General features: G+C 48.3%; 1 protein-coding gene across 21 annotated transcripts in view; it reads left to right on the top strand.

Annotated features, from left to right (window-relative positions):
* EFCAB11 (EF-hand calcium binding domain 11) overlaps window positions 1–15,841 on the top strand; it is a 206,501-nt gene that overhangs the window by 49,327 nt on the left and 141,333 nt on the right. For 2 of the 21 annotated variants that reach the window (XR_016038153.1, XM_088839382.1), the window contains one exon: window positions 103–13,467. The exons of 18 other annotated variants lie outside the window; for them this stretch is intronic. Coding sequence is in view for 2 of the 3 variants with exons in the window: in XM_088839382.1 (XP_088695508.1) it covers window positions 103–178 (76 nt within the window). In the remaining variant the exon portion in view is untranslated. Of the gene's footprint in view, window positions 1–102; window positions 13,468–15,648; window positions 15,840–15,841 lie in introns of those variants that run through there. One more of the 21 variants, XM_088839386.1, reaches the window with a different exon arrangement.

The raw sequence follows: 15,841 nt of genomic DNA on the forward strand, positions 1-15,841 counted from the left end.
TGCGAGATGAATGGCATTCTGCAGGTGTATTAGTAATTTCTGAGTTTGTTCCCCACTCAGAATGACCTCATTGTTTTGTGCTTCTTTTCCATAATTATACAGTAACAGGAAAATGAACCGGCTCTGCGTCCAGCCCACAGCAGAAATCTTGCGCTCTTTATGTAAGTTTGATTTATAGACGTGCACCGCGGAGCGGAGTGACTGTGAAACATTCATCTTCCCATCGCTAGTCGCCATGGAAACCGAGTACACAGAGCCGTGTCACTCCAGTCCTGGGGACGCCTGCAGTGGTTTATCCTTTTGTTGTTCTCGTCTCTTAAGCAACTGCCTAGTATTCTTTCATCATGACAATTAATCATGCACACAGGTTTTTTATCTTTCATCTCAAATAGAAAGCACAAAAAAATGTATGACAAAATTGGGGGGAATTTAAATATTCTTGCTTCCTTAAATATGCATTTGTGATTTTTTTTTCCCCCTTCAGTCCCATTGGAAAAATAGGTCATATTGGGGGAAAAAAAAGGCACATATTAATGTACAGAAATCTCAATAAAGACAGCAATACAGAAATTTAAGGAGAAGGCATTGCCAGGCTAAGGAAAGCTTACGGAACTTCAGATTCCCAGGTCTCCTGGCATTTGGAGCTAAGTCTGCACTCTGATGCTGGGAAAGGTTGGGGGCGGGAGGAGACGGGGACGACAGAGAATGAGATGGCTGGATGGCATCACCGACTCAATGGACATGAGTTTGAGTGTACTCCGGGAGTTGGTGATGGACAGGGAGGCCTGGCGTGCTGTGATTCATGGGGTCGCAGAGAGTCGGACACGACTGAGCGACTGAACTGAACTGAACCCCCCAAAACCACTGAGCTACACATTATCAACTGTCCTCTTGGTTTGTTTTGTCAGTTTCCTTAGGGGTTTGAGCAGCCTGTGTATTTGCTGGAGAGGAACAGTGGACATTAAAGAGTGCGTGCCTCAGTCACGCAGTCGTGTCCGACTCTTTGCGACCCATAGACGGCAGCTCACTAGGTTCCTGTCGCCTCCACGCTGTCCGTAAGTTTGCTCAAATTCACCTCCATCGAGTCGGTGATGCCATCCAACCATCTCATCCTCTGTCGTCCCCTTCTCCTGCCTTCAATCTTTCCAGGGATCAGGGTCTTTTCCAGTGAGTCTGCTCTTTGCATCGGGTGGCCAAAGTATTGGAGCTTCAGCTTCAGCCTTAGTCTTCCTCATTTTAAAAAATTATTCATTTGTTATTTATTTTTGGTTGCGCGGGGTCTTCGTTGCTGCTTGCAGGCTTCCCCAGTCGCGGTGAGCAGGGGGCTGCTCTCTAGCTGTGGTCGAGGACTCCTTGTGGTGGCTTCTCTTGTGGAACACAGACTCCAGAGTATGCCGACTTCAATAGTTGTGGTACACGGGCTTCGTTGCTCCATGGCACATGGAATCCCCCTGGACCTGATCGAACCTGTGTCCCCTGCGCCAGCAGGCGAGTTCTTAGCTACCAGACCACCAGGGACGCCCCTCACTTTGTTGTTGTTTTTTTAAAAAACACTATTTTACCCCGGTTTAACCTAGCAGAGTTCAAAGTACATGTCTCCCCACTGTTAATAAGCGTTTACTGATTATCCACCTCCTTTCATTGGGTTTCTAACAAGTCTGTTGGTTAGAAGAACTTCTCCTGAAATAACTGTCTGGATCTAAATCCCTGCTCCATTCCTGGTTGAAAAGTATCTTAACTTGCCTTGGCTCGATTATCTGTAGAGTGAGCAGCTATAAAATTAAGATAATAATGGCTTGTTGGGGGCTTAAAGGGGATGATTCATGCAGAGGACCTAGCTCTGTGCCGCCAGGGGACAAACACTCGGGCAGGGTGACTGCAGTGGTGGCTGTCACTGAGAGGACTACCGTGCCTCAGGACTGTGACTTTCGACAGGAGCCATGCCAGCACCAAGCCTCGGGCTCCATCCCCAGCATCCACGTTCACAAGTAATTGCCAGCGCTTTGTCTGACTTGAGCTCCAGGGACTGGATTCCTCATAACACTTTGGATCCTAGCACGGTCACCTAGAGGTATTTATGATGGCCTTTTTATCTGTAAGTGGAGAAGAGAAGGCCACTACAGGTGTCGCCAATTTCTCGTCTATGACAAGGTCTTGTTTCTCATACCTGGCTGTATGTAGGGTCCACGGGAGGCATGGGGAGGGAGTGGGCTGCTGCTTTTGCATCTTGTTAGGGGAGGGTTCTGCAAGGAGATCAAACCAGTCAATCCTCATGGAAATCAACCCTGAATATCCCTTGGAAGGACTGATACTGAAGCTGAAGCTCCAGTACTTTGGCCACCTGATGTGAAGAGCTGAGTCATTGGACAAGGCCCTGATGCTGGGAAAGACTGAAGGCGGGAGGAGAAGGGGGCGACGGAAGATGAGAGGGTTGGATGGCGTCACCGGCTCCGGGAGATGGCGGAGGACGGGAGCCTCGCGCGCTGCAGTCCACGGGGCCGCAGAGCCGGACACGACTTTAGCCACTGCAGGAACCAGGGGAAGCCCTGGCGTCCGTCGGCCCCTCCCCGCCCCCCGCTCCCGGCGTCACTCAGACGTGGCTCCGCCCTCCTCCCGTCTTTCTGGAACTGAAGTTTCCCAAACTGGTAGCAGAAGCATTCTGTGTTGAAGCTCACTCCCCTTGGCAGTCCTCCAGGGCACACGGCAATGCCTATTTATTTGATTTAGCTTTTGTTTGGTTAGCCTTGTATTTTGTCTGTTTTGCTTTGTGCGGTTCTTTTTCCCCTCCCCAAATTTTCATGTTTAAATTCCTTGGACTTCATTTCTATTTATTTTGCTAGCTGTCTTCATATTATTGCTCCAAGCTCTTTGCTTTAAGCTATCACAGAATGAACAGCCTTAGATTAATTTGTCTTTTTTCCCCGCCGAGCCTGGTCCATAGCCTGTGAACTGGGTGCACGTTAGCTAATGATTTAAACACAATGGGCTTTGCGGTTTCCCCTTTGTCACAGGCAAACCTTACAGCGCAGAGTCCCCAGTTCTATTTTCCTCTTTTGTTTTTCCCTGGATGTTTGTCGGTAGGCTCGTGTCAGTTCCAGAGAGCCAGCAGTTTGACTTCTCGGAATCCTGTGTTTTTCTCCCCTCACTGTCCTTCTTCCTTCTTTTCCTCGTGTGATAAAAACTCTAGAGGCGGGCTCTCACGTCTTCCACGAGAAGCTCTCAAAACCCGAAGTGTCGAGGGCACTCGGGCGACCCCTGTGCTCTGCGGCTGCGCTGGGCACGCCGTGTACAGCTTTCCAGTCAGTGAGCGAAACGGAGACCCCTCTAGATACTCGGTAGCGTTTCCAAATCCTCCTGAGGCCCCTTCTTGACCGCGCGGCCCTCGCCTCACGCTTGCTGAGCGCTGGGCACTCTCGTCTTCTCTTCGCGCCCGATCACTGGAGTAGGTGGCTCTGCCACGCCCTCTTCTGTCCTCAGGATTCTACCTTTCTTTGACTTGGAAACAAATGTTCGTCTGCAGACGCTGGGGATGTGTAAACGCAGGGAAGACGGACACCGCCCTGCCTTCTAGGAGCTTGGAGTCCAGCTGGGGAGGTGGGTGGTTAGAATCCAGGACGCTCCGTCCTGAAGGATGACTGTGGAGCACTGTGGGAGTATCCGGGAAGGTGCAGGATGCCGGCGGGGGACGGAAAGCAAGGCTGACTGCAGAGGAAATGACGGCCGACAGGAGACCTGAAAGATGGAGATATATCCAGACGGGGACAGAGTGTGTCCTCAGCTGAGCGTTCCCGCCGAGCTGAGTAGGAGAGCTTGGTCCTCTGAATAACCGGAACCGTCCGCGCTCCTTGTTTGCCGGGCTGGGTGGGGCCAGAAGGATAAATGGAGAGCGATGAGACCAGAGACAGGAGCAGAACCAGGTCATGAAGGGCCGTGTGAGGTGCTGAGGAGTTTGAAGTTGACCCTGAGGATAATGGGAAGGCATTGAAGTGTTTTAAGTGAGAAGCAACAGGTTCGGGTGTGTGGTTTACTGCTGTCTTCCACTGCGTGATGAAGAAGGGAATAAAATGCGGCCACAGTAACCTCTGCCAGGATCGGTCCTGGCGACCCCCGTCCAGACGTGCCTCCTGAAGCCCACAGTGTGTCCAGCTCCGCACACCCAGCTTCTCATGTTTTCCTGATTGGCACCGAGGCTCATCCCGAACTCCAGCTTCCCTTTTCTAGCTTCCTGTCTTGATGGCCAGGACTCCAGCTGCTGGCCAGTTTTTGCTCTAAGATAACCGTGTCATGCGGGGTGCCTCCATGCTGCCATTGCTCAGAGAGTCCACTGTTTTGCTATCAACTTAGATCTCCTGGAGTTTGCAGATCTAGCCTGAGTTCATGGTGTTCCTTTGACCCCTGAAATTCATTGCAGTTTGCATTAATGCACCTTCCTGGCCAGCCCAACCAGACCAGACTGGGCATGCCCCCGAAGAATCCTCCGAGCCCTGTGTCTCACAAGCAGTTGAGTAATCTACATACTCCACGCCGATCCCCTTCCACCCCCGTATAGGGCAGTAAACGTGGGGAGATGGACTGGAGTCAGATGAGCTGACTAGATGGGAACTTTGGGTAAGTGGTCCAGTGTCTCCACGCCGATCCCCTTCCACCCCCGTATAGGGCAGTAAACGTGGGGAGATGGACTGGAGTCAGATGAGCTGAACTAGATGGAAACTTTGGGTAAGTGGTCCAGTGTCTCCACGCCGATCCCCTTCCACCCCCGTATAGGGCAGTAAATGTGGGGAGATGGACTGGAGTCAGATGAGCTGACTAGATGGGAACTTTGGGTAAGTGGTCCAGTGTCTCCACGCTGATCCCCTTCCACCCCCGTATAGGGCAGTAAACGTGGGGAGATGGACTGGAGTCAGATGAGCTGACTAGATGGGAACTTTGGGTAAGTGGTCCAGTGTCTCCACGCCGATCCCCTTCCACCCCCGTATAGGGCAGTAAATGTGGGGAGATGGACTGGAGTCAGATGAGCTGACTAGATGGGAACTTTGGGTAAGTGGTCCAGTGTCTCCACGCCGATCCCCTTCCACCCCCGTATAGGGCAGTAAACGTGGGGAGATGGACTGGAGTCAGATGAGCTGAACTAGATGGAAACTTTGGGTAAGTGGTCCAGTGTCTCCACGCCGATCCCCTTCCACCCCCGTATAGGGCAGTAAACGTGGGGAGATGGACTGGAGTCAGATGAGCTGAACTAGATGGAACCTTTGGGAAAGTAAGTGGTCCAGTGTCTCCACGCCGATCCCCTTCCACCCCCGTATAGGGCAGTAAACGTGGGGAGATGGACTGGAGTCAGATGAGCTGAACTAGATGGGAAACTTTGGGTAAGTGTCCAGTGTCTCCACGCCGATCCCCTTCCACCCCTGTATAGGGCAGTAAACGTGGGGAGATGGACTGGAGTCAGATGAGCTGAACTAGATGGAACCTTTGGGAAAGTAAGTGGTCCAGTGTCTCCACGCCAATCCCCTTCCACCCCCGTATAGGGCAGTAAACGTGGGGAGATGGACTGGAGTCAGATGAGCTGAACTAGATGGGAAACTTTGGGTAAGTGTCCAGTGTCTCCACGCCGATCCCCTTCCACCCCTGTATAGGGCAGTAAATGTGGGGAGATGGACTGGAGTCAGATGGGCTGAACTAGATGGAGACTTTGGGTGAGTGGTCCAGTGTCTCCACGCCTCTGTTTCCTTATAGTTAAGAGAACTGACGTTGCAGAGTTGTTTGAAGGATCGAATGAGCGGCTGCGTGTGCAACAGGCTTCTTGTCCCATCACAGGCGCTCACTGTTTATTAATCTAGACTGTCTGAGAGAAAGAAGCAGAACGTAAGGGAACTTTGACTTAGGGGTAATTTGCCACAAATAGGTATTCATCTTCAAAGGGCCGTGCCGCTTCACAGCGGGTAACCAAGAGATGACAGTAATAATGCTGTGCCCTGCCCAGGCTGGGTAGTGACCATCCTGGCTACATTCCAAACCTGAGATTTTATTCTGTGTTGATTTTGTTCCAGAAATTCTGAGTTTTCATGAAATTAAATTCGCTGTGCATCTCATAAATTATGCTTTATTCCTAAAGACAGTTACGATGTTGGCCTCAGCTTAATAGTTTGGGCCTCTTGGGACCTACCTTTCCTTTTTAATAAAAGAGATAATAACAGCTATCAGCTGATAAGGCAGGAGAGGACAGCTCTGCCGGTGTGTTAGTTCACACCACAAATGTCGATACTTGCTGGGTGCCGCGTGCAGGGCACTGAGGAGGGCCCCTTTGGGGCTGCAGGAGCGAGTCAGATGGGGCCCACCTTTCAGAGAGGGACCGTGAGGTGAAGCAGGAAACAATGCCTGCTGTAGAAGAAACATTCCAGCCAGGGCCATCCAGACATTCAGCCGCTGAGTTAGGCTTTGAAGACTTCCCAGAAGGTCGGGCACCCCGCAGAAAGGAGCGAGGGCAGAGGTGGGTGGCGGGGCTGGCGCGGGACGCCACGCAGACCTGAGGGTGACCCTTGAGCCAGCACGCAGTGCTTGCCACCCTCAGCGCTCTGCTGTCTCAACTGTGATCCTCCCCAGCCTATGACACGGCTACTGTTACCGCCCCCATTTTACAGATGAGGAGACCGAGGCACAGCATGGCCAAGTCATGTGGGTTAGATCACAGTAGCTGATGGAGTTTGGCCTTGACCCGGACAGTCTGGCTCCAGATTGGAGACACAGGGAGGCATGCCCGTTGTGCAAGAGAGACTCTGCCCCGTCCCTTCTGGATCGCTCCCCACATGCGCCCTTGAAAGGGAATTTGAATCTCTTCATCAGTCAGCTCTACTGCAATTTATGGATTTCGAAGGAATCATTTTATTTAAGGGCCTTTTGCGGTTCAATTTCAATAGAATAAAGATCTAGACAGCACATAAATTTTCACAGTCAAAAACAGCTCTATAATCTATGGCTGTAACCCTTTTCATGAACCTAAACAAGTTAACTGGTACGCCCTTTTTATGAAATTCCCTGATTTCTGACATTTACTCATAAAATCTTTTGATAAAAAAATATAAAAACCTCATACTGCAATACTATAAAATGTGGCTGCGTTAATGGCAAAAAAAAAACTCCGTATTTTAGACTGCCATGGACTAAGCACCGTAAGGAGAGACATCGTGGCTTAAATAATTGAAGCGCGCGTTTCTCAGAATCCGTCTACCCCTCCCAACCTTTCGTTAGACCTTCAAGCAAATCATGAAGCCGCCTGGCTTGAGTTTCTCCACAACTTTTTCTCCTCCATCACAGGGAGATGGGATGTGCACAGTGCTGTTGGTTAACGTTGTTCAGGCTCTGACCTCACATTATGGGGAACTGATTTAGGCAAGTCTGTTACCCTCCCTGGACTTCAGTTTCTTTCCTAGCTTTAAATACCTTGATGCTGTTTCCATACCTTTTGTTTAATTACTCTTTACAGACAGTTACAATGAATACCACAGTGAGGTCATCACCACAATGAACAAAAGGACAAACATAATCTGGTCATCAGGTTCATCAGTCATCAACAATTTCTTCAGGCACATCATCAGTTTCATCCAGCAATATTTAACAAATGTTTATTAAGCTCTTACTGTGTACAGGATAAATGTTTGTATTCACTCTCCAGTGTTACTAATAACTACAGTGTTAAATTCTCAGATTTACTTGGAATTTAGCTTCTCTCAGTTTCCCCACTGCTAATGTGTCCTTCATGGCTACATCATTACTACAGAATCCTACTCTCTTTAATCTTATTTTCTTACACTCCCAACAAACAAAGAAAAGACAAAAACTTTCATCTCAACAGGATCTTTAGTATGTTGCAAATTATTATTAGACCATATACAATACTTTTCTTTTATTTTTTCAGTGTAAAGAAGCCCCTTGTCAACCTGCTGCTTCTTAGGGAAAGCCATAGCCATCAAAATATTCACATCTAATCTGGATGGGTCAGCTGACATACTAGGTTTAATGGTTTGTAGTGATGAATTTGTCATAGATTTGAAGACCTCTCCAGGTTGTAAATTGCCCAGACTGAAATGCTCTGGAAAATGTACAAGGACTGCGGTTAGAGTAGAAGTGTTTTGGCTTATCTCAGTTGTATTGGAAAAAACAAAAAACACAAAGTCCTGATGAGATGGGTATCGGATAGTCCTAAGTTCACATAACAAAAAATACTTATTGGGCAGTTGGTCAGATATAAGACGAATAATAACAGTGGCCAAAATATGTTATTTTCCAGTGCTTTAGTGAGTGCTGGCATGACTGTCATTTCACTCAATCCTCACAGTAACTTAGTGAGTCACACGTTAGTGTTTCTCCTTTTACAGATGAGAAAGCTAAGCTTAGGGAGTTCTCAAAGTCACGCAGTTCATACGTGGCTGAAAATGTTTCCGGTTGCTGATCGTCACCTTCAGCTCATCATGCCTAACTCGAGAGTCTTTATCCTTGTCCTCAAGCCGGCTCTTCTTACTATTCTGCCAGTGACACCGCAGTTTCTTCAGATTCATTCACAGTCCTCGATTTTTCCTTTTTTTGTCCTCGTTCTAAATCCATTCGGTCGCCAAGTCCCTTTGCTTGTTCAGTGTCTGTCTGCTGCCAGCCCTCTTCCCATCACCCTCTCCAGTCCTACCCAGGGGTCTAGGACCCACATCTAAAGTTCTGAGGCTGAAGGCCCATCTTTTTCTTTTTTCATTGAAGTGTAGTTGATTTGCAATGTTACATAAGTTTCAGGTATAGAGCATGGTGATTCTGTATTTTTGCAGAGTACACTCCGTTATAAGTTGCTACGAGATAACTTCTCTGATTCCGGGTGCTGTGCACTGTCTCCCTGTTGCGTGACTGTTTTGAACGTGGTAGTGTGTATGTATCAGTATCAGCCCCGTGCCGCCGGTATCCCTCTCCTCCCCCGCCTCCCTGTGCTCACAGGCTCTGTGTGGGGACTGTTTCTGTTTTGCATGTGTATCATTTGTGTTATTGCTTAGACTCCACATGTCAGCGAAATCCTGCAGCGTGTGTGTCTTTCTCTGACTCATTCCACTCCGCCTCATGTTCTCTAGGTCCGTTTGCATTTCGTTCTTTGTGTGTGTGTGACTGACACTCCACTGTGTGTGTGTGTGAGACTGAATAATATTCCATTGTGTGTGTGTGTATGTGTGTGTCTGACTGAGTGATATTCCATTCTGTGTGTGTGTGTGAGTAATCTTCCATTGTGTGTCTGTCTGTGTGTGTGACTAATACTCCATTGTGTGTGTGTGTCTGTGTGTCTGACTGTGTAATACTCCATTGTGTGTGTCTGTGACTAATACTCCATTGTGTGTGTGTGTGTGACTGAGTGACACTCCATTGTGTGTGTGTGTGAGACTGAGTGATACTCTATTGTGTGTGTGTGTGTGTCTGTGTGTCTGACTGTGTAATACTCCGTTGTGTGTGTGTGTGACGAATACTCCATTGTGTGTGTGTGTGACTAATACTCCGTGTGTGTGTGTGACTGAGTAATACTCCATTGTGTATGTGTGTGAGACTGTGTAATACTCCATTGTGTGTGTGTGTGACTGTGTAATACTCCATTGTATGTGTCTGTGTGTGTGTGTGACTGACACACCATTCTGTGTGTGTGTGAGACTGAGTGATACTCCGTTGTGTGTGTGTGTGTCTGACAGTGTAATACTCCAGTGTGTGTGTGTGTTTGTGTGACTGTGTAATACTCCATTGTGTGTGTCTGTGTGTGTGAGTAATCTTCCATTGTGTGTATGTGTGTGACTAATACTCCATTGTGTGTGTGAGACTGAATGATACTCCATTGTGTGTGTGTGTGACTGACGAATACTCCATTGTGTGTGTGTGTGACGAATACTCCATTGTGTGTGTGTGTGACTGACTAATACTCCATTGTGTGTGTGTGTGACTGAGTAATACTCCATTGTGTATGTGTGTGAGACTGTGTAATACTCCATTGTGTGTGTGTGTGACTGGGTAATACTCCACTGTATGTGTCTGTGTGTGTGTGTGACTGAGTGACACACCATTCTGTGTGTGTGTGAGACTGAGTGATACTCCGTTGTGTGTGTGTGTGTGTGTGTGTCTGACTGTGTAATACTCCATTGTGTGTGTGTGTGACTGTGTAATATTCCATTGTGTGTGTGTGTGTGTGACTGAGTAATCTTCCATTGTGTGTCTGTATGTGTGTGACTAATACTCCATTGTGTGTGTGAGACTGAGTGATACTCCATTGTGTGTGTGTGTGTGTGACTGTGTAATACTCCATTGTGTGTGTGTGAGACTGAGTAATCTTCCACTGTGTGTGTGTGTGTGACTGACTAATACTCCATTGTGTGTGTGTGTGACTGAGAAATCTTCCATTGTGTGTGTGTGTGTGTGAGACTGTGTAATCTTCCACTGTGTGTGTGTGTGACTGAGTAATACTCCATTTTGTGTGTGTGTGTGACTGTATAATACTCCATTGTGTGTGTGTGTGTGACTGTGTAATACTCCATTGTGTGTGTGTGACTGTGTAATACTCCATTGTGTGTGTGTGTATGACTGAGTAATCTTCCATTGTGTGTGTGTGTGTGTCTCTCTCTGTGTGAGTGAGTAATCTTCCACTGTGTGTGTGTGTGTGACTAATACTGCATTGTGTGTGTGTGACTGAGTAATACTCCATTGTGTGTGTGTGTGTGTGACTAATACTCCATTGTGTGTGTGTGACTGACGAATACTCCATTGTGTGTATGTGTGTCAGTGTCTGACTGTGTAATACTCCATTGTGTGTGTGTGTGACTGTGTAATACTCCATTGTGTGTGTCTGTGTGTGTGTGAGTAATCTTCCATTGTGTGTCTGTGTGTGTGGCTAATACTCCATTGTGTGTGTGAGACTGAGTGATACTCCATTGTGTGTGTGTGTGTGTGTGACTGTGTAATACTCCATTGTGTGTGTGTGTGAATGAGTAATCTTCTACTGTGTGTGTGTGTGACTGAGTAATACTCCATTGTGTGTGTGTGTGTCTCTGTGTGTGACTGAGTAATCTTCCACTGTGTGTGTGTGTGTGTGTGACTGTGTAATACTCCATTGTGTGTGTGTGTGTGTGACTAATACTCCATTGTGTGTGTGTGACTGATACTCCATTGTGTGTGTGTGACTAATACTCCATTGTGTGTGTGTGTGTGTGTGACTGAGTAATACTCCATTGTGTGTGTGTGACTAATACTCCATTGTGTGTGTGTGTGTGAGACTGAGTAATCTTCCATTGTGTGTGTGTCTCTGTGTGTGACTGAGTAATCTTCCACTGTGTGTGTGTGTGTGTGTGTATGACTGTGTAATATTCCATTGTGTGTGTGTGTGACTGAGTAATACTCCATTGTGTATGTGTGTGTGTCTCTGTGTGTGACTGAGTAATCTTCCATTGTGTGTGTGTGTGTGTGAGACTGTGTAATATTCCATTGTGTGTGTGTGACTGATACTCCATTGTGTGTGTGTGACTAATACTCCATTGTGTGTGTGTGTGTGTGTGACTGAGTAATACTCCATTGTGTGTGTGTGACTAATACTCCATTGTGTGTGTGTGTGTGAGACTGAGTAATCTTCCATTGTGTGTGTGTCTCTGTGTGTGACTGAGTAATCTTCCACTGTGTGTGTGTGTGTGTGTGTGTATGACTGTGTAATATTCCATTGTGTGTGTGTGTGACTGAGTAATACTCCATTGTGTATGTGTGTGTGTCTCTGTGTGTGACTGAGTAATCTTCCATTGTGTGTGTGTGTGTGTGAGACTGTGTAATATTCCATTGTGTGTGTGTGTGACTGTGTAATACTCCATTGTGTGTGTGTGTGACTGTGTAATACTCCATTGTGTGTGTGTGTGAGACTGTAATATTCCATTGTGTGTGTGTGTGACTGTGTAATACTCCATTGTGTGTGTGTGCGCGCACACCACATCTTCTCCCCGTTCATCTGTTGGCAGGCCGTTTGCTCCCACGCCTCGGCTGATATAAATTGTGTGTGTGTGTGTGTGTGCACACCACATCTTCTCTCCCCGTTCATCTGTTGGCAGGCCGTTCGCTCCCACGCCTCAGCTGTTATAAATAGTGCTGCTGTGAACACCAGGGTACGTGTAGCTTTTCAGACCGTTGTCTTCATTTTCCCAGACGTGGATGCCCGAGTGGTGACTTTCAGTTCTGTGAGGCCCCTCCACCCTGCTCTCCGTGGGGGCTGCCCAGGTCGCTCTCCTGCCAGCGGTGCGCCAGGCTCCTCTCTGCTGTCCCCGCCTGCACTGGTAGGCCAGGCTCTGACTCAGTCTTCAGGTTGGCTGGCCACCCCCTGCCCCCGCTCTCCCGCTCTCACCTCCTTTGTGATGAACTGCTGCCTGAACCCCTCATGCTGTTCTCCCCGGGTGCGCAGGGTCGCGCCTTTCTGGAGTGTCCCCTCCCTGCTCTGCGAGCCCGGCTCCGCCCTCGGGATGAGACCGGGTCCCCCTGCTCTGCCCCGTGTCCTGGTCAGTCCACTCCTCAGTGACTGGGTCCTTCTCCCCGCGCCGCCAGGCCTCTCAGCTGCCTGCCCGTTGTGCTGTCTGCCTTGCCTTGCTCTTCCTGTGTGTGGTCTGTCTCTCACTGGTGCTTCGGGGTGGAGACCGGAACCCCACCCCACCCCGCGCAGCCGTGTGTGTGTCGTGCAAGTCTCACGTCCTATGTGCACGCATGAGGATGGTGATTTCTGGAGTCGTGATAGTCTCTCACAGCAAACTCAGGGAGTTAGCAGATCGCTCACGGATCCGCTGAAACCGCATTACTCAGAAACCCACCTCCCTGGAAACTGACCACGCGCATTCACAGATTGCAGTGGTCAGTTGTTTGCCTGGATGGCCACAGCCACTCCTCTCCCTCCCACTCTTGGCTCTGGCCTTTGCAAAGCACCTTGGCTCTGTGACCATCCAGAAGTTTATTTCTGTCTCTTTCGATTTGAGCTGACCTTCTGACTTTGACCAAAGAACAAAGCAAAAAGTAGCAAGTCATCAAACTTGTGTGTGACCTTGAAAACTCTCCCATTCCACAAAGGATTACACTGGGAACCATACCTTTTGCCCCATTAGCCCCTGAGTTTGCATCCTGTTGCTGTTCAGTCGCTAGATCGTGTCCAGCTCTTTGCAACTCCATGGACTGCAGCACGCCAGGCTTCCCTGTCCTTCACTGTCTCCCGGAGCTTACTCAGACTCATGCCCATGGAGTCAGTAATGCCATCCAGCCATCATCTCTGAGTTTTTGTCCTGCTGTGTACAAATAGGAGATGTGGTTTGATATGCTTCTTTTCAAAAATATTTTATTATTTGTTTTTTAATCTGGGTATAGTTGCTTTATAATGATGTTAGTCTCTGCTCTACAGCGAAGTGAATCAGCTCTCCGTGTCCACATATCCCCTGTTCTTGGATTCCCTTCCACTTAGGTCACCGCGGGGCACTGAAGAGGGTCCCTCTGCTGTACAGTAGGGTCTCATTAGTCATCTGTTGTACACGTAAGAGGCTTCTTTAACCGCATCTTGCTGCATCTTAAAGTTCTACACATCAATAGAAAGGGTCTTAAAAGCACGTAATAACTTGTGATGATCGGCCTGCCTCTGATACCATGGTTCTGTTTTGTCTCTCCTAATTTCCTGAGTGTAATCCTGGAGTCTCCTTTTGCCTTCTCTCCTACCCGCTGTGTGGAAACAAGCCCTGTATTTGCCAAACAGCAGATCAGCTTCTCCCTCACAGTATATATTTCACTTCTGTGCTACTGCTGCGTCCCAGTAACATTTTCTTTCATGGAAAATGACCACTGCTTCCAGGATTATATGACTTTTTTTTTTTTTTCCAAATGCATGATGTTTTTAAAAAATGAAACTTCATTTCAGATAAAATGATCTTCAGTTTTATAAAACAGAATTTATTTTTATGGTTCTATGGCTGTTCATCATTTTAAAACCTATTAGTGGTAACAGGTCGGCTTGAAAAATGAGGAGTTTTAAATTCAGCTTGGAATACCTCAGTGATAGATTCCAAAACTGAGCCAGTAAAACTGTGTTTGAATGATTCTTGAATTTATTTTTTAGGGGGTAGCTTTCTCCTTTGAGTATGTATTCAGTCAAGCATAGTTACTCAGATTCTGGTCTACAAGCAAGATGGCCGAACTTAACACAGATGTCTCGTTCTTGGGGCTTTTACTCCGAATAACGACCTCAAGTGCTGTGTCTCCTTTTCCTGGCTGAGAGGAGGAATCGCATTTTAGAAGCATTTTACTCCATACTGTGTTCACACTGCCTTTCACCTCTTGCTGATTCTCAGACTCCAAGAATACCTGCAACATACTGAGATAGTTCATATCCTTGCTGAAAACGTACGAGGCGGTTTGGATGGAAAATAGTGTCGGTAGCTGTGGTAAGAGAATACAGGTAAACCGGTGCTGTCCCTAGAGCAGCGGAAGGATTTGCTTTCGGTTCCCGATGGGCCGGCTCGGTGTGATGGAAACTCCATGAAACGGTGGCCTCCCGTTGCCGCGGATCAGCTCCCTTTCTGATCTCCAGCCCAAGTACCCCCTTGGTTGCTCTCCTGCCCGGCTTTTAAGTGACCTCAACAGTCAGGACTTTGAATTTGGTAAACTGGGGAACACGTTTGTTATATTCTTTGAGAAACCCTTGACGTTGAGGGGCTTTATACTGAGCAGGCATACTCTCATTAACTCGTTCGCTAAAGGGTTCCTGAGCGCCTACTGTGCGCCGGATGCCTTTCTGGGTCCCAGGGCCAGAGCTGTGAGCCAAGCGGGCAAGTCCCTGCTCGCCAGGAGTCCACGGGTCCGCTGTAAGCAGGCCGACTAACCGCGGAAACAAGCGAGTTGCCTTCAGGTGCCACGGGAAAGTGAACCGAGTCAAGGAAGGAACGATGCACCGACAGCGGGGACGGGGAGGGGAGGGAACGGGAGGCCTTTGGGGGCTCACGTCGGAATAAGACCTAAACGATGAAAAGCTGGTTGCCGTCTGGGAGAAGAGCCACCCTGCAAGAGGAAAGCAGTTACAAAGGCCCTGAGGTGGGGCTGAGCTTTCAGGACTGAGAAATTACAGGAAGACCGGAGTGGCAGGGCTGCAGTGAGCAAGAGGCAAGATCTGCAGTGAAATTTGAAAGGCGTTTTCGTTTAATTAATTTTTGTTGGAGTATAGTTGCCTTTACAGCAGAGTGAACCTGCTATACGTGTACATGTGTCCCCTCTGCTTTGGAGTTCCTTCCCACGCGGGTCACTACAGAGCCTCGGGTGGAGTTCCCTGAGCTGTTCAGCAGGTTCTCGTGCATTATCTATTGCGTGTTCAGTGCGTATAGAGTATATTATATATATCCATCCCAGTCTCCCGGTTCATCCCCCCGCATCCTCCCCCTGGTCTCCATACATTGGTTCTCCCCGTCTCCGCGTGCCATCTATTGATGTTTCCGTCTATGGCAAACAGGGAGACGGCGGGTTAGAGAAAGACGCTGGAGTCCTCAGGACGTTTCGGATTCTGAGCGTTCCCCGGATGTGAAGTCGTCCTGCTTGTGTGGTGTAGTATCCTTTCCTGGATCCTCACCGTCTTCCTGTGTTTCTTTTAATTATCAGGTAAATACAGTTCAGCAGGTACTTTCTAAATCCATTCTGGGCACGAGAATCTGATGAGTCTGCTGGGCAGTTCCAGGCGGGTGCAGCGGAAAGTGTGGACAACTTTCACCGGAAAGCAGCTGCCTGCGTTTTACCTGTTACTTCGATCGGTGATCACCTACCTCTTATTTACTTTGCAACATCTTATTTATCC

The sequence above is a fragment of the Moschus berezovskii genome, chromosome 9, assembly GCF_049115385.1.
Source record: "Moschus berezovskii isolate FMDL1 chromosome 9, NW_MosBer_1.0, whole genome shotgun sequence".
In the NCBI taxonomy this organism is placed as follows: Eukaryota; Metazoa; Chordata; class Mammalia; order Artiodactyla; family Moschidae; genus Moschus; species Moschus berezovskii.